Source organism: Hesperophylax consimilis, chromosome 1, assembly GCF_061612785.1.
Source record: "Hesperophylax consimilis isolate HC1 chromosome 1, BYU_Hcon_1.0, whole genome shotgun sequence".
Taxonomy (NCBI): Eukaryota; Metazoa; Arthropoda; class Insecta; order Trichoptera; family Limnephilidae; genus Hesperophylax; species Hesperophylax consimilis.
Genome location: NC_142836.1, coordinates 34,211,703 through 34,238,710, shown reverse-complemented (window position 1 = coordinate 34,238,710; position 27,008 = coordinate 34,211,703). Strand labels below are relative to the sequence as shown.

Below are 27,008 nucleotides of genomic sequence, written 5' to 3'. Positions count from 1 at the left end.
TTTTGATTTTTTTAAATATTTTAGCCCACGGGTACTGGACCCTTAGTTTTTTGTTATAATTTGATGTTTATGTGAAAATCTGTCATTAGATTTTATTTGGATTGTTTATAAGTTTATTATATATAGATGTACAAACATCTGTTGGTTTTCGTAAATAAATAAATAAATTAATTGACTGCCCGCTTGGTTATTAGTTTATAAAACAAAATCTTTAAAAAATCACTTATAAGGCCATTTATTGTTGGGCGTTTAAAGTTTCGAAATAAAAAATAAATAATAAAAAAACCTCATGAAAATATGAATGTGAAACTCCTATAAAAGGCTGATAAGAGCATCAAATAGTTATTATAATGTTGTACCTTTTAACACTGTTATCAGTGTTTGAGTAATTACATATATAGTTATAATTGGTTGCCTTTCGGTTGGACTAGTACCACTAATATATAAATACATTAGTGCTACTAGTAAATGTAAATTACCTGTGTAATCTTACTAGGTGATATTATTGACGGAGGCAGAAAATTGTGGAAAACTTATTATTATACGTAGCGCCGTCGAGGAAAGACTGTGAGGCTTTTTCATTTAAAAATATTTACATTTGAGGTAACTGACTAAATATTGTTTTAATCTAAAGGTAAACAAATTTCTAGTATGGAAGAGAGCTATTTATCGATTTTTATTTTTTTTGTTAGTTTTTTTTATTTAATGAAAAAAAATAAATTATTAAATAAAAAAAATATTAGTATTTTTTTTATTTATTTTAAAGAAAATATTTTTAAATAGACCGATCCATCCAGTTATGTTAATATAATGAATAAAATGTAACAAAAAATGATAATAAAACGTCATTCCGAGTCTTAATTTTAAATTATTTTCGATATATTTGAATTCCAATGTAAAGCAGTGGTTTATTATGTATATATTTAGGTCAATCAAAATGTTTTTTTAGGCACGCGTTGTTTAACAGAAATTTGAAAAATTTATCAAATATCATTGTTAGTTTTCAAGTCCTGTGAAATTCTTTTGAAGTTTTGTTATTATATTATTATAACAGACATATGACTTTCACAGAACATGAAAATTCACGTTGAAACTTGATGAATCGTTCAAATTCTGTTAAAAAACCGGTCCTGAATCTTTTTTATTTATTTATATAGTATTATTTCATCATATTTACTTGGTAGGTAGAGACAAATCATTAAAAAAATATGTCATTTATTTATGAATTGGCGGCAACTCGGGATGATGTAATACGCTAAATACGTTACCCGCCTCACTAGACGACATAAGTTCTGAGATTAGATATTTACGTGTTAAATAATTGCTATACTTTTAATTCTTTAAATATATATTCAGTTTGGATGGATATTTTGGCCTCAAATCTAAAATTAGGTTTTTTACGAAAATGCCGAGCAGCCGTTCATCTAATATTGTAATTTATTGAAGCCTTTTATCGGGAACACAAAACCGGGAAAGAGTGCCAAGCAAAACGATCTTAATTAGAAGGGAACAAAATGGACTACAGAAACTGTAATTGAACTGTTTACGCTAACAATAAAGCATTTTTGGTGATGAAAATCACGCAAATCTAGTCTTCCTTCATCTCACCTTAATTTTAATCCCATTAAAAATCAAGTGCCAAAAACTCCAATCGTAAAGACCAGCAATTTTTAATAGTAGGTAGCTACATCCCACCTACGTTACTCAGTTGTTTTCTTTATTTTACATTGGTCGATCGTATACAAATTTCGTACAATTTAAATGCAGCCTATAAAATGACGTGCTGTTGATAGCCATAACAACATCATGTGACAATAATAAAATTTGATGAGTATTTTTTTACCTGGCAGGAATTTGACGCCAATAAAAGCGCAGATTGGCATCAAAGTGTGATGGTATACGTGAAGGAAGGTAATTTGGTTGTTCTTTTTCCGCAGCACAAAGAAGACAGTGTCCAGAAGTTCAATTATTTTAGCGACAAAATACCACCAAACTGCGGCCGCCATCTGTAATTCACAATATTTCATGATTATTTTGGCGAACTAAATCTTTGTAACATGACCCTCACAAATAATTGACATCATTCAAATTATCCATTATTTCTTTAATTTTGTTGCGAGAGACTACGACTCTCCCATTTAGGATATGCTGTGAGGTGGAAGATAAATGGGGATAGAATGTAACCAATTTCACCGAAAGATATTTTACATATTTCTGAAACTAACGCAACACCTTAGCTTTCGGTGGAAACTGTAAAGAGGATTTAGTCGTCATATTCTGTCGGAATGTCATGAATAATTAAGGTCTTACTTTGAATACAAAATGAGAATTAAAAAATCGTAGAACAACATAGTGTAGGTACACGCTTTTTCCTGTGGTACAGTTGGAAAATTTGACTGGTTGACAGAAAAAAGCAACTACTTACTCTTTTTTGGGTGGTACTGCTGGAAAAATCGACTGGTTGGTAGGTAAAGTGAAAACTTACTATTTTTCCTGTGGTACTTTTAAATAAATCGATTGATATGCAGGTAAAATAAGTACTTACTATTGTTCCTGTGGTACTATTGGAATAATCTATTGATTTGCAGGTAAAGTTCTTAATATTTTTCCCGAATTACTGTTGAAATAATCGACTGGTTTTCAGGTAAAGTAGGTATTTACTCGTTTTCCTGTGGTACTATTGGAATGATCGACTGTGTTGCAGGTAAAGTAGGTACTTACTCTTTTTCCTGTGGTACTGTTGGAATAATCGACTGGTTGGCAGGTAAAGCTGTACTCTCCCATCCATCCTCCCATTAGACCCTATAAACAAAAAAATGCTTTTAAATATAATATATTGCACAAAAACCAGTAAAAAGAACTATTTCGTTTCTTTTTGAAGCAGTAAAAATACCAGAAAGGTGGGCTCCGGCGTCGATAAAATTTCACAACCGTAGTTTCTATTTCACCGCAACTATTATCAGTTCACAACCTATTTATAATAACAAATATGTAAGTCATTGTTGGACACAAATTTTCACATAGCCAATTTCATCGCGCATTTCTTTAGACCCATTTCTAATTGGGTTAATCGCGCGTACATTTACACGCGTACCCATTTATATAAAACATTTATTTGCGTTAATAATTTGGAGGGACTTATGTTTTAATGTGAAATATACGACTTCACCGTTTGGTGAGCAAGTGGACCTTCGTGCTTCATTTTAAAGAAGATTCGCATGTTAATCTTTTTAAGGCATTCCCATGCGTAATTGAATTGCTAAGAAATTATGCGCACATCATTCTACATAAAAGATTAAGTTTTTAGTTTTCTCAAAACTTCATCAGATAGTTGGTATTGAAGAAAAAAATATTAATTCTAGAAAAAATAGCCGTCACAGGACGCCTGGCAGATTTTACAGAAATTGATTTTTATTTAAGGCAGTGAAAATGCAAGTAAGCATGTATTTTAATTTTTGATAAAAAACGAATTATTTTACTGTTATTAAAATGTACAAAAATAAATGTATATCAAAAATAAATAAAAAAAATGGGTGTGTCAAGCCTACGCAAGACAGAAGTGAAACTTCTAGTATTCTTCTCTCTCTCTCTTTTCATTTCATTCTCTCTTTTTTTCTGTCTATTGACATATTTATAAGTAGCATGTGATAAAAAAAATTAAAAGTTATAAAAAAAGAAAAAAAAAATTAGTTAAAGCGGGGATCGAACCTCGGTTCTTCACGACCACAGTCGTGCGCTCTGCCTGTAGACAGCGAAGATGAGTTAGGAGAGTGAGTTAAACTAGGTATATAATATTTACACCTTGCTAATGTTTTCAGTATTATTAGGGCTTTTTTATACTAATTTTCATATATTTATTGGCAGGTAGAGTAGAAATTAATATTGTTTAGCGTTTGCCAACGACCATACCATGTTGAACACACCGGTTCTCGTCCGATCACCGAAGTTAAGCAACATTGGGCGCGGTCAGTACTTGGATGGGTGACCGCTTGGGAACACCGCGTGCCGTTGGCCTATTTTTTATTTTAATTTCATGTTTTTTTTTTTTTTTTATCATTACTATAATTAATAATATCATAAAATTCTTTAACTTTTCAAGTATGCTACAGGCCTAAAATATTACTTAGTGGATTGATATTATGGTCAACCATTGAAAAAAAAAATTCCTACAAACTTATTAATGTAATTACGATCTTTTTCAAGCGCGTATGTAATGATTATTTTTATCAACCTCGCACACACCTTGCTAATTTTTTCAATATTATTAGGGCTTTTTTATACTAATTTTCATATATTTATTGGCAGGTAGAATAGAAATTAATATTGTTTAACTTTTGCCAACGACCATACCATTTTGAACACACCGGTTCTCGTCCGATCACCGAAGTTAAGCAACATTGGGCGCGGTCAGTACTTGGATGGGTGACCGCTTGGGAACACCGCGTGCCGTTGGCCCATTTTTTATTTTAATTTTATGTTTTTTTTCATTTTTTTATCGTTAACATCATAAAAAATTTTATATCATTCTTTAACTTTTCAATTATGCTACAGGCCTAAAATATTACTTAGTGGATTGATATTATGGTCAACCATTAAAAAAAAAAAATTCCTTAAAAACAAAAAAATAATATTCCATGGCCGAGAATCGAACTCGGATCAACTGCTTCGAAAGCAACTATGCTGACCATTACACCACCAACGCCAGTTGTCGAGATGAGCTAAGAAGCATTTATATTTTACTTCAAAACTTTTACTACATCAAATGAACTTTAATCGGTCCCGCATTTTCGTTTCGGTCATGAGTTGGTTTTACTCCTCGAAATTGCATGACGCGCGTAAAGAAGTTTCACTTCAAAAATATCATCATTTAGAATATATTAATTTTCAAGCTTTGAAAGAATCAGCGAGTCAAGAGGCTGGCCGAACGAAGCGTCGTCGCATGCAACAGCGTCGTCCCGTCTTGCCACACTTGCTATTCAAGAGTCGGTTTTAAATTTTAAACAAGTTTCACATCAAAAATATCAGACGTCTCTAATTTTAATGTCACGCCATATTATAAGATATATATAAAATATCCGACTTTTTTTCCCTTACAATATAAATGAAGCAATGTGTAAGGATAATTTTTTACTGTACACGAACAAGTTGAAACTCTTTTTCGCAATCTTCTTTTCGTACAGCGGGAGGCTGCTACACCAAGAAAAATAGTACTGCTAATTTATTATGAATCTCTTTAAAATATTGGTAATTTGGTTAAAAATGGGATTGCAGGCCTTAAACGAATGAATTTCCGTTTCCGCGACCGGGAGTTATCTATATCTTCGGCCATAGGGTACATAAATAAATACACTGACTAGGCTCCTGTTAAAGTGAGAAGAAACAAAAAGATAGATATAGACAGAGAACTTAATTAATAGATTGACAAAATCATGACAAGCGTCTACATAATGTAACAGATGGTTGACGATTCCCATTAAAATAATATTTAAATGTGTTTTTAAACCTAAACTTAGTTCGTAAAGCCACTAAATGATATTCAATGATGATGCAACACCCAAACAAGTACATATTTTTCTGAAATTACGTTGTTATTATCAAACCCAAACATATAAAAAGAGTATTTTAGTATTTAATATACCCATTTCGATTCGGTAATGCCATTAAAATGTATCCAAAAAAGAATGTTGCTTAAATGCTATAAACTTATCCGAGAAAAAGATGCTACAAACTTGCACAAATGTCCATCTCATTAGCCAAGTCATTTTATTCCTTTTTAGATTTGGCATTTTGGGATGGCCACTCAAGAAACCAAAAATATTCACTGGTTTGGCAACTAAATGTGTGCTTTATGAAACTGTCCCTTGACTTTTTATGACTCATACCTTAGCCTTAACTTATCCCTTGCCTTTTTTTAAATACTCGGTCGACAGTAAAGATAGCAAGAAGTACCCAACACCCTGGCACGAAAACAGACGATGCGTGGTGCAGCTTAACTTTGGCGTATTTAAATGAAGACAAAAAATATCAGAGAAAACTTTTAAACGGAGACTTAACTCATTCGCTGCCAGGTGTTTATGTTACCATAAAATTATATATTGGTCCGCCCATAGGAGTGATAGCACTGAACCGGTTAAAACGAACCTTACTCCCTCTTTTAGAGTTTAACATCTGCTATTCTTTGCAAAAGCAAAGTCAAAAGGACGCATAGGTTTTCACTGGCGCCGCTACCTGTTATAGTCTCCAAAGCCACGGAGTTCGATCTTCATTGACCTCGGTGAATATTAATGAATCAACGAGGCTTCACCTCATACAGCAGATTTAACACAGGTTTACAATAATAACAGGACGATAATACAGGCAGCAAATTATTAGGTACCTACGGCTAGTAGTTCATTTTTCCACTACTGACTGGACATAATATATCAAAGCAACAAGGCTTTACTTCGTACGTCAGACTAGTCGTATGATGTATAGAGTATTTAGCTCTATTGCCTCTTTCATCTACTAACCTTCAGTACATATTTATTCACGGAGGTTAGAAGAGGAAAGGAGGGCTACTAGTCAGAGGTGGGTTGACTGAATGCAACAACGTATTCCAACGGTGAGATGTACTGCCTAGGTTAGTGGAGAAAAATAAATCTACTAGTCAGAGATAAACATGAATGCAATGTAGTGTACCACGGACGCAATAGAGAACAAGAGGTTCCTAGCTAGAATTCAATTATAAATTGAACTTCCAAGATGAGAAAAGTGGGACTACTAGCAAGAAGTGTTAACCAGAGGTCGGCAGTGGGATGAATGAAATCTCGAAGGGCTCACCTCATAGACCAGGTAGGCGCTCATTAGGACCTGCACGGCGTTGTAGACGATGAGCAGGTACTTGAGGTCGTAGGGCTTCTTGTCGCGCATGTAACGGGGGCCCACCGAAACGGAGAAGTACACATAGCTGATGAGCACCGTGATCAGGGGCGCCGGTCCTGACATCATCCACCAGTCTCCCGTGCGGGGATCTGAAATTATTATAATTAAATATTTATATACTTGAATCGTTGCTCTAAAATTTGTGTGGCACTTTACTGATCGATATGTAAACATAAAAAAAGTAATTTTAACAGTAATATAATTGCATATGATTTTATAAACTATTCCTATATAAAAAGCTCTAAAAAGAGTGGTAAAAGTAAATAAATGCCGATACAGAATGAAACTAATGGATTCTTTGCCTGATGTGTTAAAACTGTGTATTTTTAATAAATATATTATGCAAGCTATTTAACACAACACAAATAAACTTTACGTACATTAAAATTAAACATGAAATGCGACATGTTCCAACACACACTTCCTTTTAATCTAAATAATTACTGAAAAATTTATACAATTCGACAGTTGTATTTAACTGACTAAATAACTTAAACTAATATGTTATATTAAAAATATATGACTTGCTAATATTCTACAATACGTACTAATCAAAATTGTGGAACATGACAGAAAAGCAATGTATAAATTCTGACGAAAACACCCAAGTACTCAATGATCTAATTCCAGGCGAAGCAGGGTAACAAAACTAGTATTACAAATATATTATAAACACAAGGCAACAAGTGCTGCTATATCATGCGATATCAGAAAAGATTGTTAGATTTGCATGTTAACTTGAAACAATAAGTTAATGCTTCATTAACATCTATTGCTAATATTCCTTGAAACATAATAAAGGCTAGACTTAAAGGCTAATAAAGGCTAATAAAGGTGTGTCTCTTCCTGTAAAACGAGAAATTGGTGAAAACTCTAGAAAATAATGATGTAATTGTTTGATAAATAACTAATTTACATGTAAATAATTTGTATACCTGTTTTAGACGTAGGTAGTCATTCAATTCCTCACAATTACAAGATTATTTTATTAACCTGTATTAGAATCTAGTTATTTATGTTTAACTTTTGACGTGTAAATAGACTATTTAATGTCACATTAATTTATTTATAATGCATCAGTAATTAATACTTTAAATTGTTGCCGTATTACGTATTGTGGCCGTTCCTAATTACATCGAATTCCTGCGCTGCGGCGTTATCACCGAACTAGCGCGGACGCGACCTGCTCTTTGATAACGGACTTGGACTTTTTTTAAAAATATTTATTAAGTACATAAATCGACTACCTCTCACCCCAGAAGATAGGTGGAAACTTGAGTGGCAAACGGCCAACGTGGGAAATGCCCATCTCATACAGGACCCACCGAGAGACAGCCTGGGTTCTCACTGCCTCGCAAAACCTGGTCCGCCATCAATAGGTTAAGGTGCTCCCATAGCCGCTGTGCCCACATGATGCACAGATGGGGCCTTAAAGAGTCGGCGATGTGTGAATGTGGTGCGGTGCAGACTACCGAACATGTGGTCAACGAATGCCCGCTCCATTCATTCCCCGGCGGGATTGATGAGGTCCACATGGCGACGCCTGAGGCCCTAAAATGGCTCGCAGATCTAGATGTCCCCCTCTGACCCCCCACCATACGAAAGAAGAAGAAGAAGTACATTAAAAACAATTTGTATAAATTTAGGGTAGTCCCACAAACCTGTCACATGGCAGCTTGTCTGTACGTTCTACCAATTAAACATTCTACTAAAGACAAGATATGTAGGCAGATACATTAAAAACATTCAAGAATACATAACATTTTCATTCATTAACCACAGCTTTACCATTTTAGGGTATAGTCTCTTATTTTTTTTAAATTTAAATTTTGTATTGATTTTATTGAAAATTACTGGAATTATATATTCAAGAGTGCGGCTTCCATATTTATTTAATATTCGAGGAGTTTTTAGGCCCTTTCCTTCTTTAAATCCTGTGGTATGTTTGTGTACGTAGATATGATCTCTATACTGTATGTTACAGAAAAAGATCGCACTATTACGCATTAGTAAGTAATTACAATTTTTCATTGTGATAAAAGTAAACCGGTAGATAATTTAGTAATAAAACTCATTTAAGTATCAATGTCAGGGAATAACATAAGAATAATAGACATGGATAATAAAATAATATAATTCGGTGAAACCAAAGAAAAGAAACAGGCAGAGGCGTGTACCTACACCTGTTTTCAGAATGGACTAGGGTATATTCATATAACACAGTAGGTATAGTTTACCAACACTTATTTTGGATTGGATAGTGGTATATTCATACATCGTAGTAAAGTGTAGGTACTTAAACCAGTTTTCAGATTGGATAAGGGTACATTAATACAACATAGAATTTTTACTAGTTTTCAGATTGGATAACGGATAGATAGATTGGATTGGATATTTATTCATACGTCGTGTAGTAAACCTACACCTGTTTTCAGATTGTATGAGGGTATATTCATACAACATAGTATTGTTTACCAGTACCCGTTTTCAGATTAGATAACAGTATATTCATACGTCATAGTAAAGTGTAGGTACGTACACCAGTTTTCAGATTGGATTAGGGTACATTCAAACAAAATTGTATTTATAATAATTAAAATAAAATAACTTTGTTTGAATACCACTTTATTGTATATATTTATAACCCTTATAAATTAATACATTTATAGGGTTATAAATATATACAATAAAGTGGTATTCAAACAAAGTTATTTTATTTTAATTATTATAATTATGTATACCCACAAAGTGTTTGCTACAAGTGAAAAATTGTATTTATTAGATTTCAGATTGGATAACGGTTTATTTATACATAGTATAGTGAAATTACACCTGTTTTGAGATTGGAATTGGGTTTATTCATACAACATAGTATATTTTACCAAAACCTGTTTTCAGATTGGATAACGGTATTTTCATACATCATAGTAAACCTTCAGTTGATTTCAAATTATGGTAAGATCGATGGAATTATTTAACAATGCTAACTATGCGAGGTGATTTTGCACAAAAACGGCAGTATAAAAATTATCCAAATACTATTATTATTATTATTTAAATAGGCAGATAAAGGGTGCTAAATATATAAGACATATTAAAACTTAATTGAAAATACAACCTACTCTTTCCAAATACCTAGAATTGCTAATGCTAACTTAGATTGTTGGTGCATGGGTAAATAAGTAATGTCAAATATACCTGCGTAATGCGATAATTTCAAGTTCGATGAACATTTAATTTTCAAAATTGAAACTACGTACAATATTGTTATACATATCATATGTAGGTACCAAAATTATTTTACAAATTAATCATTCTTTAATAATATTATTACGCGCGTGGATTGGGTCCAGTGGAAATACTTTAGAGGCCTGGTTATAAGTTGATATACATATTCTTTGAATGGGTATCCTTTTCATGACCGGTGGTACATTATTAGTAATATTAGTATAAATACAACGTGCGTAAAATAGGAAGGAAGTCGTAATTTTTCAGGTTCAGATATGAATCATAAAATTTACATGTACTCGAGATGTCAATTTCTCCTTTTGAAGGCAATTTTTTTTCAGCTTTACAAATCCTACAATCAAGTGATTTTCAAAAATATAATTATTTCGATAAAACGTCTGAGAAAACTAAAAAACAATCATAAAGTACTCGTTACTCTTTTGGAATTATATTTTGGGATGTTTATTATTAATATTTAAGTATTAAGTAAATACTTTTCGAAGTTAAGTATTTACGCAAAAGAGAAATAATAATTCTTTCCGGTTTGTCTCAAATATTTATACTGGAATCCATTAATAAATTCCTAAGAATAGCCAAAATAAAAAAAAATCATATTTCGCGCCGCTACCGCAACAATCGGCTTAACTTTAAATATAATTTAGTATTTTTTTATTATGTGAACGAGATAAAAGCGAAGGTACAATTATTTTTTTCAAATTTCCCGAACAAAACGATTGCGTTTTCGAAATATCGAGTTCTCTCAATTTTTCTATGATTGGAGTAAAAATTTAAGTAAAAATGTGGTTAGCGTTTTTGACAATATTTTTCAATTTTTTTTAAATGCATGAAAGATAATTTTATCAAGTTTTTAAAACAGTTTTTGTTTTTACGGAAAATGAAAAAAAAATTAAATATACAGCGCATTTAAAATACACAAAAAAATCCCTCAGGGCCTATGTCGTCTTTGGGGATGCTGTATGGAGGGTATTTTTAGGGAAAGGAAGAGAGGAAGTTCTGGTACGGAAAATGTATGACGTGGGTAAGAATCTGGAAGTCAATGTGTTAAGGAGTGACGGACATATGAATCCATCCCTCCCAAGGTGATGAGTCGAGAGAGTCCGGCTGGAGAGGTCAAAAGGTCTCCGTCAAACAGACTCTCCCGATCCGGCCCGCAGAAGGTGGGCAAATGCATCCGCCGCCAAAACATAGACAAACTTCACTCCATGAACCTGGGCACCCCTGCATGGTCTCAGGCACCAGGGGTGTTGGTTATCCAATAAATGACTCCCGGGGCAGCGGTAACCATACCCGGCAGCGGTAACCATTCATTGCATTGAATTCATTCGGTTAATATACCTTAGAAATAAAAATTACACAATAATTATTCAAAGATAAGCGAATAAATCCATTAACCTTTGACACTCGCTCCAGTTACGTTAGTCAACTTATGTTTAACACCTGCGACTTCCGGTCACTACTAAACTAGTCAATCTATAAAACACGATAAATTTTTTCTACATATATGCTCACATCTGACTGCCTTTTAAAAATTAAATTCCAAACATTTTTAGAAGCCCCTGATAAGTTTTACGAAAGCTTTGATTCACTGGATATCAGAAACGAGAATAATAACAGGTCTGCAACGTTTTTTTTTTTCTTTGAAATAAGAGGTAATTCCCATGTATTTTTGGTTGCTGAATTCGGGAAAATTATCAAAAAAATTCCATCACGTAAGGTTTTTCCGCAAAACGCAAAATACTGTGGGATTGCCTATCTTAAGTCGCAAAACGGGGTTTATTGCGGAAATATATATTTTTTTATTATTTACAACTTATTATAAGATAATATTAAGTTTTATATACTGAAACAAAACATTTAGTAACTCATGACGATAAAATTAGTCAGCTTTGAATCATATATATTGGGAGAGAGCCTCGAAACCACAGCGATGACTGCTACTTTTGTTCGTGCAATGTGCAAGGGTATAATACCAAAAATAAAAAAACAAATTCGCTACCCAAACATAGATTCAGCACTCCGCTCAGTCCCTCACGGACCTGACATTCCTACACCACAAGAACCCCAAAGCCTGGACGATTTGCCATCATCAGAAAGTGAATCAGAAGAAAGTTCTAGTGACGAGTTTCAAGTAGGCGACTCCAGTGGACCTCAACAATTTTCTCAAGCTGAATTAAATGACCTGATCCGAGATTTAAAATCTTGGTGCAGTTAGTGAGAAGCAAGGTGAAAGGTTTCACCAAGATATCAAGGAAATGGAGAGAAGGTATCAAGGTCGATGGGATATAAATATGATGGGCGACTACTGCTGGATGCTGCATAGGGAAAATATAACGTCCCACAAACGAAAAAGCACAAAACGAAGCTTCCAAACTAAAAAAGCATATTTTATAAAGATTTATAATTGCATATGATGTAAATAAAATATATTATGACTTAAAATTAATTGAATTTGTATAATTTTATGATTTTTTCTTTTAAACATTCCCTACAGAAGTAGTGTAAGGCGGGTTTTGCCTATATTTTAATTTCCACTTTGCGGAAAATCCCTACGTGATGGGTCAAAATGGATGGCATTCTCGAATTCAGCATTCCAAAATACATATAATTCAACCATTACCATTTAAAAAAAATTCAAAAATGTCAATTTGCAGACCTGTGTAATATTTTCACTAAAAATTTCAACTTTGCGCTAATGCTTCTTGTTATTAAAGTTATGTAACATTATTATATCGAAAACAAAATATGACTTTTTTAGATGCACGTACCGAGATATAAAATAATGGAGATTTAAAAAAGTCTATATTTTACACCCTGTCACTTATGGCCAGTTGTTAGTGACGTTTTTCACTGAACTTAAACAACTCATCAAATTTAAAGTATATAATTATGTATTTTTATCTTATTTATTTGTTTTTTATTGAAAGTAAAACAGGTTAATTTTTACTATACATGATATTCATTGTACATTTCAATTACCCAATTAGTAGAGAAATCTCGGGTCTAACCGGGGAGCTTGTCTATTTACTAATTAAATACATAATATTTCTAAATAGTTAAGGTGGTCATAAATAGTAGGCATCGTTATTACAACAAAAAAATTAAAAGGAAAAAGTAAAAAAATAAGAATACATAAATAAATTGCAACAGTGTATATCTGAAAATCATCGATCGTTGTGTAGATTTTCTGTAAAAAGTAATGTCAGTTGTTTTTTAAATTTTAAATAGTTTTTTTCACTTTTTGTTATATCGGATATATCATTGAATAGATTAGGGCCTAATTATTTATAATGGTGCTGTGCAGCTGTCGTGTTGCATCTAGGTACACATGTATTCCCAAATGTTCTAGGTGTTAAGCTTCTCGTTGAGGAAAGTTCAGATTCTTTGGAAACTTTTAAAATAGCACATCTTTCAAATCATGTTAAAACATATTTAATTTTAAATATAATATAATAATAATAATATAATTTTAAATATGTTTAAGCTCTGTGAAAGTTCTTTTCAAGCTTTTGAAATAATGTTCTGTGAATCAGCTGATCCATAATGGAATAACAACAGAACTTAAATATTAAGTTTAATTATTATTTTTTAATGTGAATACCGCACAAGAGTCCCAATTGAAACCAAGGCATCCCCAATCGGGGTATGTTGTAAGCCTGTAGGTAGTGTGGAAGGGAAGGAGATGAGGAAGAGGGTGGGTAAGTACCTGGCTATTCAGATTTGGTCACCAAACACGACCAAAGCCATTTCAAGCATTTTTTCAATTCTGAATGGTGGTCTTACACCAGGGCGATACTGAGAGTATTTTCCACTATTGAACGTGCGGTGAGTATACTATATATATTTTTTAATTAATAAATTGTGAAATAATACAAATTCATCAAACAAAATTTAAGCTTTCTTGGATTTGAACCCGCTATCTTCGGTTTGGTAGTCGAGAGCCTTACACCTCGACCACGGAGGCCGTCGAAATTGTCTAAGTCTGTAAAACAACTTGCCCGTTGTTAAGTAACCAATCTGATTTTTATAAATGTTTTTTATTCAGATTACGCACATAATAAATCCGTATTCTTTTATATTAAGCATGAAACCATTTGTAATTTCTAAAAAACCTGACGAATGTCGGTTGGATATTTACTACTTAACTTTTTATACCATGAAAGCAATACTTCAATACTTATGAGAATTTCTACAATTTGTAAATGAAAATTTATGCAGTTCATTCCTTTGTTTGTTCAAATCACACGAAAAGTACGAACAGCATGAAAAGATACATAATTCTTCTCGGTATATTTTAACACTGTATTACACAAGATTTAAAAGAGTCCCACAGTGTATTGTACGTGTGATGATAATGTATTAATTACGTGCAATACTACATTTTATGACCTTTTTAATTTTTTCTCATATTATGTGAATTTTCTTCTTCATACAAATTCTTGAAATTAAGTTGCTGACACATCGTGGAATGATTTATGAAAAGCATTCGGTTTATACACGGAGAAAAATGAGTAACAAGTTTTTCCCGATAAATGTAATGTGGAAATGCGACAATATTAAAAATTTTATTAACACGTGTTGCGACATTATCATAACACATTCGTGTTTTACTGATAATTTGTAATGAAATATGTCAATTCATTCGTCCCGCTTACAGGAATACGAATAATTTGTCCAGATTTTTTACAAATTAGCAAGATTTTATATCAGTAAGATTTATCTGTGTTCGTTATGTCGGTAAAAGAGTAAGCAGTAATATCATATACGTAATTACCTACTATTTGTAAGTTTTTAATACAGTTTTTATTCTTATATATTTTTGAAGTGAAACTTCTTTACGCGCGTTATGCATTTTCGAGGACCGGAGTAAAACCGACTCATGACCGTCACGAAAAACCGTGATCATTTCGCTATAGAAGCCTAGCTAATATTATATACCTAGTTTAGGTCACTCTCCAAACTCAGCTTCGCGGTCTAGAGGCAGAGCGCCCGACTATCGTCGTGAAGAACCGAGGTTCGATCCCCGCTTTAACTAATTTTTTTTTTCTTTTTGTGATTTTTTTAATACGAGGAAAAGTGATAAAATGCTCTCGTGCTGTGACTTTTAGATATTTTGACTATATGATATTTAGGTCGAAATATAGCTTACAAATCGAGCCGATAGAGTCGCTCGGTATTTTGACTAATTATTTTTATTTTGAATCATTAAAATTACTAATCAAGGCAAATAACGCGACTAATTACCCTCGCAGACGTGCGTGACAAGTTTTTTTAGTAAAAAACACAGCCGTAAGTGAGTTTTTCGAAATTTAGAAATGTTTTTCAAATTCAAACTCCATACGGGTATGAGACTGTTAAAACACGATAGATCTTTTCCAAAACGGACAAATATACGGAAATATTTTGAAAAACGACAGATATGACTTCACACTGCCGATATATCTTCGATTCAACCCTATATAAAGCGTTAACGAGACGTTATGTGATAATATTCATTTGCCGTGTTTGAAAACGAAAATTTATCAAGTCAATTGAGGAGTACACTTTGTATACGCGGTTCTCGTCGCGCGAGATACCTCTCCTCGCGGTCTAGAGGCAGAGCGTTCGACACTCGTTATGCAGGACCCGGGTTCGAATCCCATATTTTTATAACTTTTAATTTTTTTTTATCACATGCTACTTATAAATATGTCAATAGACAGAAAAAAGAGTGAATGAAATGAAAAGAGAGAGAGCAGAACACTAAAAGTTTCACTTCCGTCGTGCGTAGGCTTGCCACACACTGTATTTTTTTATTTTTTATATTTTTTTATTCGCAAGGAAAAAAAGAAATATTGAACATTATTCATTGACTGATAGGTACCTGGTACACTATTTTCAACATTTTCGGTAGTTAAGAGAGTGCACTATTGCTTTTTATGCCAAATTAACTTTATGTTTGTCACAATTAGAGAGACATTAGAACAAACAATGAAACCTTCTTTAGAAATCAATCAATATATATAGCAAAAATATTTAAGCCAATAAGTAACATTTTATAAGCTTGACTGAAGTCTCTTTAGAACTTGTTCAACTTGTTGAACAGTCAAGCCTCTTGATGAACTTCAGTCAAGTCTCTTAAAAAACTTCAGGCAAGCCTCTTGAATAACTTCAGTCAAGTCTCTTAAAGAACTTCAGTCAAGTCTCTGAAAGAACTTCAGTCAATTCTCTTAAATAACTTCAGTCAAACGTCTTGGAAAACTTCAGTCAAATCTCAAAGAACTTCAGTCAAGTCTCTTGAAGGACCTAAGGCAAGCCTCTTGAAGAACTTCAGTCAAGTCTCTTGAAGAACTTGAGCGCCCTTGGGGTGATTTTGCACAAAAACGGCACTATCAAAATCATCAAAATATTATTATTAACTTCAGTCAAGCCAAGCAAATTTAAAATAAGTAGTAAAAATTTATTCTCGGACACGGACATCGCAGACTTTTTTTTAATATATCAACTTAAAATGTAAAAATTTAGGTATGGGGACGGTATTCGGAAAATTAACATATTACGGTCAAATAATGTAAAAGAGGAAACGTTTGAATCGATTTGTGCACACCGATAGTATTGAAAGTTTCTGATTTTTTTTGGAAATAGTTTTTAAAATTTTATAAAATCTCTTAGGGCCTATATCATCTTTGGGGATGCTGTGTGCAGGGTCATTTTATGGAAAGGAAGGAGAGGAAAAGATTTAAACAAAAGTTACGAGGGATGGGTAGGAATCTGCGGTCAATGACAATGGCCAGGAGTGACGGACGTATGAATTCATCCCTCCTACTGCAGTGCAAGGCGACGGTTCGAGAGAGTTCGGCTGGAGAGGTCAAAAGTTCTCCCTCAACCACTCTCTCCCTATTCGGGCAGTAAGCGCCGCCAAGACTTAGACTAAACTCACTCCCACCCCTGCTAAGTCACCAAACGTAGCGAACCACTTGGCGTTACCTATAGCAGGGGTGTTGGTCATCTAATAAATGGTTCCCAAGGTGACGATACCCATACCCACCTCCAAAAAGTAATTTTAAAGTCCGTTTAAAGAGATACTCAGATGCCTACAAATATTGGATCAGTCCAAAACTTTAGGTACATTGCTCGGGGTATCGAAGACAGTTCTTTCTGTCCATATTAACAAAAATCGCGGGCATAGATTTGCAGAAGCCAAAATTACCTTCATTTTTAGACACAGATATTGATTGCTCTTATTGTTTTTTTAATGATCGTTCAATTAATATAATACATTGGAAACGAATACGTCGATTATGCCCATCCATCAATTTTTATCAATACGAAATGTGGTTACAACTACTGCATTATTCAAAGAGACAAAACAACGCGTGTATCCGTATCTCATAGCAGAACAAGGTTTCGACCACATACTAATGGACATAAATATAATAATCTCTGATAGTTAATATCAAATCTTCTGACAGTCTTAATTTTAAGTGGACCAACTTTTTTATTATTGATAATCGGTTCGGATGAAACCGTAATTATACACTTTCGAAGCTCGTAATTGTATCTATTTCAAGTTCTGCTGTGGGCGAGGGGTGGTAGGTGGTTTGTGGTACCCCACTTACCCTTTCTACAATGGATACCGGTTAAGGTAATGACACTGCGAGGAGGTACTTGGACAGACAAGATTGCACTGACCAGTCTGGTCATCTGGTCAAGGACACCACCTGATCCAGTTATCTCTGTTATAGTGTATAGCCTTCCGGAATTGTTAATTCGCTATGTTTATCTTGCTGAATATTTATTGAGTACCAAGTTTGCAAGGTGAAATAAGTGAAAATATTATTTATACCTTCGAAGTATTTCTTAATTTATGTATCACTTACAATTTACATGTTTGAAATTGACTGAAGTTTTATTAATCATGCATTAAACGTAGTTTTCCATTATTACCTTCTGAAGTTATGCATAAAAGTAATAACTAATGAGTGATATATCTCAGGTACGTATCTATTTATTGTAATAAATAATTGTTCATAATCATTGATAATGCTCAAGTAGATGACGTTTCTAAATATAGTAAGAAGGAAGTGTTACAAATTTAAATAAGTATTTTTCAATTATTTATTATTAAACGGCGTATCAACGAGTAACGTACAATGTGGCAACTTTGGCCAATTTTGAGTTTTTAAATTTTTACAATAAATGTATCGTGGATAATTTTCGTAAGAAGCATTATTAGGTTTACTTTGAAACCCATGAAAAAATGAGGTCTTCTCCTAAAAAAATATATTATGTTTTTTTACAAATGTATTGTATTAATTAGAGCATACTGAGGAAAGAATTTTTTTAACTTTTTGAAAAATATCGACAGACAAAATAAACAACGTCGTTGAAATGAGTGTTAAATGTTAAAAGCAGATTTTGGATTACTTCGAACGCAAATGTTTCATAATAACTTATTGGAAGAAAAAATATTTTTACAATTATAAGATCTCAGAAATTGATTTATGTTTGTAAAGCATTGTTTTTTGTAAATACCTACTTTGTGGTGTAATAATAATTATAATTATGTAATTATTATTAAGGCGTGTAATATTTTAAATTGAACCGCTATCAATAACAACCCTTACGTAGATGGCGATAAGGTTTAAATTCCCGCTTAACACCATCCGCCTGTTTAGATTTATGCAAGAAAAAAACATGGCCAAAGAGTGCCTTTTATTTTATTTTGTGGATGTTCAGGCATTAATGTTTAAATTTTTAAATAACTTCATTTGCCAGATTATACAATAAAATTATAACCAAAAATGGGTTCGTAAGTAGGAGATTTTGAACTTTAAAGCAGTTTTCATAGGCCTTATACATTATTTTTTTCTGGGATTATAAAAAGACTTATCTAAAAATCTAAAAAATACTCGATTATTTCAAAGGCCAAGATGTATTCTACTCGCAGTATTTAATTTAAGCATCTGAAACATTTCTAGGCGACAAAATTTTCAAACCAAACCACCAATTTGAATTATTTCAAACACATGGGTAGATCAGCTGTGTTTTTACGTTATTTCTAAATTGCCCTGAAGTAGTGTAAAAAACTCAGCTATATCTCAAATAAAGTGTGGAATACAAAGTCCAATTCATTACTTTTATATATTATGTGTTACGATTTCTTCAATTGTATCTGTCGTAAGGACTTTTCTTCAATAACAATACTGTAATTTATAAAATTATTATATCTACTCCTGGTGTTTGTGTTCAACAACAACACGAGTATTCCACAAGCACACGTGTGAATCACGCACACCTTGATAAAGTACTGCATTATTACGTACGAACACTACATCATTACTTACAAACTACATTATTACGTACTGAGTATTGATTCGCCATGCATTCATAAGAGATTAAACGGTTCGCGGCTGACGGCTAATTAGAGATGACTAATAAATTGTAGGCATGTGGTTTTCCAGATGGCCTTAAGGATTATTTAAATTGTATTGCGCATTACACCCCAATATATAATAATTGATTACTTAAATTAGTTTACCGAGGGATACCGGAAATTATTTAATATTTTTAAGTTAATTGCAGCAAATAACATATTGTGTTTACTAATAATTATATTATTAGTGGCTGCAACAAGGCTTCGCCCTAGCTGGCCTACTGTATGTTTGTAAGATTATAACACATTTAACAAAACTCCTTTCAAATGCTTAGATTAATGAATTTATTTGTTGTGACGGTAGCCGTTAAACTGTTTTATTTAAGTCCATAATAGATAGGTTTCATGCAACACTTTTGGTAAAAAGGGAACGTATTTATTGGAGCTCATAAAAATCATTATATCTCGCATTAATAACACGGAAAGCGCAAGTGCATGAACACAGTACTAAAATTTTATTTGGAAACGGTTTGCTGTCCGCTTTTTAACGGGATTTTTAATAAATTAGCAATTCATTTTTTTCCGTGTACAAGCAGTGTGTATAAATAAAATAAAATAAACATAATTTTCTTAATTAATTATTTGCGTTGCAGCGAGAATCGAATACATATAACTATAATTAATGTTATAAGGAAAAAATCTTTCAAAAATTCATCCAATAATTTGGTAGGCTTTTATTTTGTTTTCTGATGCTGATGCTGATAAATTTTCTCGATTCAATAGATTCCGACGCAATACACGTCGCGTCGTATTGCAAAAATATACCCCCAAGGGTCAAAATTCAACAACGTTTATAACATTATATTTTATAGCAAAAATCTAACTTTGCCAAACGTGTATGTTAAGACAAACAACAAAATTCTAGACATAAACCACTATGTTTTATGGAGTGTTGCCGTATTATAATCAATGAATACTAATGTTAAAATTACTACTAAGCAGTGGCGTGGCTACTGCCTGGACAGCCCACGTAACCGCACGACGACATGGGTCAGGATGACCAGTTAAACAAAAATTCAATCACTTTTCAAAAGAGACGTAATGTTACATTAATATAGTATATATTTATTTATTGTTAAATAGGAACATTTAACAGAGTGATGATAAATAATTTTTATTTTGATATAAGTATGGTCATCAATCCATTTACCAATGTTCTCATCATGCATGAGTATTGGATACAAAAATAAAATAAATATTACAATATAGTAGAATAAAAATAAAATAATAGTAACGAGAGTAAAATCAAGAGTAATAATTACATTAAAAAAAAACATTTTTTATAAGATTTATTTAAATTAAATAGGTGAGTTGGAGAATATGTCAATTTTGTTGATTATACCATTTTTGTTTTAAAGACGACGCACGCGAAAGAGAGGGTTGAAAAATGCTATTTTGCTATTGAATGTATCTAATCTAAATATATCATAATATTTTGTGTGTGGCCTGGTTTTTACATTGCGACTTATTTTAGACATTAGTTCTGATTCGATTGTGTATTTTTTAGTACTTCGTATGCTTATACAAAGTGCTTACAACATGTCGGTATAATGAAGGAACTAGATCGGGGAACCATATTCTAGTGTACTACGACCAGGGTTACATAATAATAATAAATACCTCTAAAAATTTTAAATTAGTTTCGTTATTCTAGTTATAAGATAATATTCATTTACTTTCTTCGTTATTTCTTGAGGGTGTAGACGGAACATGAGATTAGAATTTAAGGTGATTCGCAGAACTCTTGATTTTTGTTTATTATATGTTTACTTATAAAGTGGCATATTTTTCTAATGTTCAGCTCCATTTTTGTTACAATGGACTGTATCATGTTAATCAAGTTAATATATCTTTGTAACGTTAGACAGTCATTAGTTTTTTGATGCGATAATATTATTTAAGGATATCGGCGTATAGCAAAAAAATACAGGGAAGCAAAGAGACAAATCCATTCATAAATACATCAGATAAAAGTGGTCCCAGACGTTCATCCTTGGGGTAACCTTCATGTAAGAGATATGGGAGTTGAGTTAAAATGTTTAATCATCACAAGTTGACTTTTATTAGATTTTAAAGGGTTGTCGAATTATAAACTGACAACAATAAACAATCTGGCAGTACCCATAAAATGTGAAATGAAAACATTCACGACACATGTAACCGAAAATATGTTTGCACTAAGCTATTTCTGCAACCTTCCGTCACACGGTTATGAAGTTCGATTGTGGAATATGAATTTTATTATAACTTTCAACCAATACCCATAATTTGTTTAGCGTAATTCGAATCGTTTAATATAGCAAATTCTACGTTAATTTCCAGCAATTGATGGTGAAAGTTAATTTCTCCATCCCGACAACAACGACCGTCAAAATCAGAATTGTCATTACTAAATAAAATATGATAGTTGGATAAATGTGATTATAAAATACCTACAAAATGCGTGTCCGCTTCATGTAATAATTAAATAAACTTATTTCGTAAGTTATTTAGATTTATTTTAAATATCTGAGCAAAATTTATGAATAACGCCGGGAGGGCGGGAGTAGGTCGCCACGCCGGCCACGCCACTGCGGGCGATATGTTTTTGTAATTGTACGGTTAAAAATGTGATTGCGCAGTACAACTAAAATGAATCATAATCCGGTTCTGCTGTAAAAGTTTCTGTATTTTTCGAGAAATGAAATTGTAGGTTAAGTTCATGTTAGAAAATAGCGACATAAATGATTATTATAATTGAAATCAAATATTTGGTTCAATTAAATATCCACTTCCATATTATACGCTTTATATGTATCGATTTACAATTTTCAAACAACGATAGCTCTTTTATGACGTTTACATGATTATTAAGGAGGCTGTTTAGTTAAGTATACAATCAAATAATTAGTTTCTCCCTTGAAAAGCTGATCTATCGGTGATTATAACTCTGGCTTTTTAATAATTACCTACACTGATAATAAGTATCTTCAGTCTTATATAATATACTAAATATCGTAATCTAAAGTTATATACTGAAAATTAAATACTGACCACTTTTCGTCTCCATGAATTGCCGATATGAGTCCATGATTGTGACCATCTTGGATTCTTGTAGATTCTACTCCTGCTCGGATGAAACCTGAAAGATAACAATATTTATACGATGTAATACAAATCATATTAAATATTTAGGCATAAATAATAGATAAACACATTAAATGAACAGAACGTATTGCAAAAACTATTAAAAGTATCATAAACTTTATTACATTTTCCTCAAACTAAGAAATATTCATCAGAAACCCATTATACGTATTAGCTCAATCAATTCTACAATATGGAATAATAGGCTGGAGTGGATCATGTAAAACCAACCCCACTGAAAATCGTCCAAAGAAGACTCACTAAAAGAATTCCAAAATCAAATAAGAATATCGAACGAATTTTAAGTTTTACAATTAAAATAAATCTATCAAAAATGCATTACTAAGAAAATCTGTCAAAAGAGTCATTGAGTACCAGACCGAGAACCACAGGATAAATAAAAATCAATACAACAACGGCGCAACACCATTACACAAACTCAGCCATTAAATGTTTTAACGAATTCCCTAAAGAAATACAAATTGAGAAAAATATGAAAAATTTAAGTATAACCTTAAAATACACTTAATTTCAAACTAATTTCGTTGTATGATGTAATATTTTATGTTTTTGAAAAAGTCCATAGATAAAATATGGTTCCATGCTAACTCAGTGACTATTCAACACTCCTTTAAAAAGTGATATAAAGTCATTAAAAAATTATTTAAAAAAATTAACCTAACCCAACCTAACCTACTTAACCGAGTTTTTGTTTCATCACTTTCCATGACTTTATACAATTTTTTAAAGATGTGATGAATTATCATTTTGATGATTTATCCGGTCACCATAAAATATATATGTAATATATTTAAGTATAATTTACATATACCATTTTTACATGAAAATATATTTTTTTGTAATAATAAACATATCTGTTGTTCTATACATGTGTGTTCAACTCGTGGTAATACTATCCCCTAAACCTGAGTTGAGTTATTCTCAATTAGGGATGTATTAATTAATATCCAGATACATATATTTTTAAAAAAAATTGTATAAATATATTTTAACAGTATAATATACATTTTTTTATATATAAAATAAAATTGTTAATAACTTTTCTCACCCCTTCGTAATTTTTTGCGTTTTATTAACTGTAATGAGTGCAAATCAATGGGTAGGTAATACAATTAGTTGGAGGCTTTATAGTTTAGTATAGTTCAATCTACGGTATTAGGTATCAAAGATGGCAGCTTGAATTGTGCCGCCATAAAATAAAAAACGAAAATATAGGAAACTTGCAGTCATGGAAAAACACTTGGTGGCACTGTAAAATGAGAAAAAGAAAAATATTATTTTCTATGCATAACGTTTTTCTAGATCTAGTTATGTTAACATAAATGCATTAAAAAATAATTATAACAATCATAATAATTGGTCTCTTTTTGGCCTCCGTGGTTTAGTTCCGATGCTTGGCTACAAATCCATAGGTCGCGGGTTCAAATCACGACATCAAAATGGTACATCGTATATTTGCGGCACGTTCTATATACTTTCAGTATCGCCCTAGAAAAAGACCACCATTCATAAGCGAAACGTTGCTTGAAATGGCTATAGCAGTGTTTGGTGACCTGATCGTCATAGCCAGGTACTTGTTCACATTCGTCTTCCCCGTCTCCTTCCTCTCCACATTACCTTCAACCTCGCAACATACCCCAATAATTTAAAATGGAACTATTATTATAAAATATGCAGGATTGCGTGTAAGAATAAAATTTGATAACAAGAAATATTTAAAAATCAAAATCTCACTCTTAAACTAAAGTAACAAACTTAACGAGAATAAATTACATCTATATGTATACTGTTCATATACGTAATTATTGTCTGTCTTATAAATCAAATTCCTATGCGTTAAAAGTTTACAAATGAAAACAGAAAAACCGTAAAATGTTGTGAATTAACATTTTAAAATACGCATATTTTTCTAATAAAAAAATCTTCATTTTCACTTAAATTGAACGAGAAATGAGGTAAGTGAGCCGAAATCCACCGTCACAATCTCTGCAGCATCTCGAGGTAAGGAACTTGATCTACGGGAGTGGTTGCACAACCGAAACAGTCGGAAACGCACATTTTTCAAGCGCAAGTTCACGAAGACGTTGAAATGTTGAATAGATCGAGCATCCGAAGAATGTAGCTCAACGCTCAAGGCTTGTTTATGAAAGTGTTCCGGCGCACTTTATTCAACGTTATGTAGGCAGTCCTATAACACGTGTATAAGACTTACTTTCGCTTACCTTTGATTGATTATGCGCTCCTGGCACTCGTGGCAATTCACACAAAACCACTTTTATTATTTTTGTGGAACAACAACTTTTGGATATGATTTCTATTTCTAACTTACGTTTGTTGGAGAACATAAACGTGAATGTATTCATAATAATTTATAAAATTATCTTCCGCCTCTTCACAGCTGATATTTATGCTAGTCGTTATTGTTTTGCGTTGTTTATTATAGCGACGTTGACAAGTTATTTTGCCGATTTACAAATGTTTGTGGTAATATGATTACTACTTGTTTACTTTTATTTGCAAAAATATTATTCATTTGAATGCAAATTTTTAGAAATAATCCAAAAGATATATCCATCTTATTTAATAGGTAGTAGTTATGTGTACAGTGCATTTGCATCCAAAAAATAATGTTTCTAATTTTCTTGTTTTAAATAAAAACCTAAATTTCTTCTGAAATCATAAGATTTGTAAATCAGTAATTAAATAAAACACGACGACTTTATATTTGAAAAAAGAATCTTTACTGAACCATTAAAACCATCTTGAACCGAAACCGAAACGTAAAATAAAACTGTGCAGACAGATCGAGTTTAAACAGTTAATAACCAATATAACTGGAAAAATACCTCAAAAGTAATTTTTAAAAACGTAAGGAAAAAGTTTCTTAAAGATCATTGAACTAATTTACATTACATGGAGAAAAATTAGTGTCGCTAATTTATTAAGAATCTCTTCAAATTAACGAATGAATTTATAAGTTTCCTGATAAACTTTTAGTAAAATTCGAATGTATTATCACGAGGTCTGTATTAGGAATTTACTAAAAGAATCAGGAAACGCTCTGCAAACCAATTTTTAACCAGATTACCAATAATTTGAAGAGATTGTTAATAAATTAGTAATACTCAATTTTCTCACTGTGGAAATTATTTTTTTTTTAAATATGGCTTTGTCATGGTTATTAAATTTGAACTCACTATACATCGTCGAACAAAATATAATTATATTTTATAATCATCTGCTTATGATTGTCTATTATTTTTCTTTGTATAATTTAAATTAGGAATTATTTAATGCCCTTCGTGCGCCAATTCGACAATTTTGAATGACCTTGAGTAAAGTGGGTGTGTGGTTCAAAGTTTCATTTTCGTCGACATAAGTGCAATATAAGTGCAATGTACATTTTCAGTAATAATTGATTATTTCGCAACTGTTGGCGGTGTTAATTAGATGATGAATTTACGTTTAAATTATTTCGCAACATCTTTGTAATTCATTTGAAATATTATGACATTGAATTTGATTTCAACATGAACTTTTTGTTTCTGAACAAATTCTTTTTTCAAATTTAAATGAGTTTTTCATTTAAAAATACCAACTGCAATATACAGATATGTAAAATAAACTTTGATTGAATAATGCTCAAGTCAAAATTATAAAACAATTAGTTAAGAAGTAATTACAGTAATCCATCGTTCGCTTGTACGTTCAATGATCTTACGAATCATCAACAATATTCATTCATCATTAACATTATTACCACCCAGACCAAAATCATTTCCACATAAAGCCCACTGGAGATTGTTGACCCTGAGGATTAGTATATTCTGATGAGATATTACTGACATGTTACCGTTGCGAAGTTCAAACATTTGTCTATCCATCAATCAAGAGTTCTACCCACATGGGTATTAATCATCTATCTATACAAACCTAAAAACTTTGAAACGTATAATAACTTGCTTATGGTTGAAATTCCTCCAATTAAAATTCAAACTAAATGCTTTTCGTTCTTCCAGTAAAAAAATGCACAGCAGGTTTTGTGAAGTTTTTTTACTATTTTACCGTTAGTAAAAAAACATTAGTTAGTTAATGAGTAACGGTAAATTTTTGGATATTTGATGAAAACCTTCATATTTTTTGTTGTATTATTTGATTTTTTTTAACAAAAAATGTTTTTACCAAGTGGGATAGGCACATACATGGAAACTACGATAATAACAGTTTACAATAAAATGAGTTCCTTTTAATAATAAAATAATATTTCTTAGGAGTAAAA

General features: G+C 32.1%; 1 protein-coding gene and 2 non-coding genes across 4 annotated transcripts in view; 2 read left to right on the top strand and 1 right to left on the bottom strand.

Annotated features, from left to right (window-relative positions):
• LOC149426712 (very long chain fatty acid elongase AAEL008004-like) overlaps positions 1–27,008 on the bottom strand; it is a 30,901-nt gene that overhangs the window by 3,314 nt on the left and 579 nt on the right. For both annotated transcript variants that reach the window (XM_089633030.1, XM_089633034.1), the window contains exons 2-5: positions 22,616–22,703; positions 6,820–7,010; positions 2,722–2,802; positions 1,844–2,006 (exon numbers count right to left, since the gene is read on the bottom strand). In XM_089633030.1, the coding sequence (XP_089489156.1) occupies positions 1,844–2,006; positions 2,722–2,802; positions 6,820–7,010; positions 22,616–22,664 (484 nt within the window). In that variant the 5' untranslated portion in view covers positions 22,665–22,703. The remainder of the gene's footprint in view (positions 1–1,843; positions 2,007–2,721; positions 2,803–6,819; positions 7,011–22,615; positions 22,704–27,008) is intronic.
• On the top strand, positions 3,896–4,014 carry LOC149426714 (5S ribosomal RNA). Its single transcript, XR_016303294.1, has one exon. It is a non-coding gene; the product is annotated as a 5S ribosomal RNA (ribosomal RNA).
• Positions 4,337–4,455, top strand: LOC149426713 (5S ribosomal RNA). The gene has a single exon (XR_016303248.1). It is a non-coding gene; the product is annotated as a 5S ribosomal RNA (ribosomal RNA).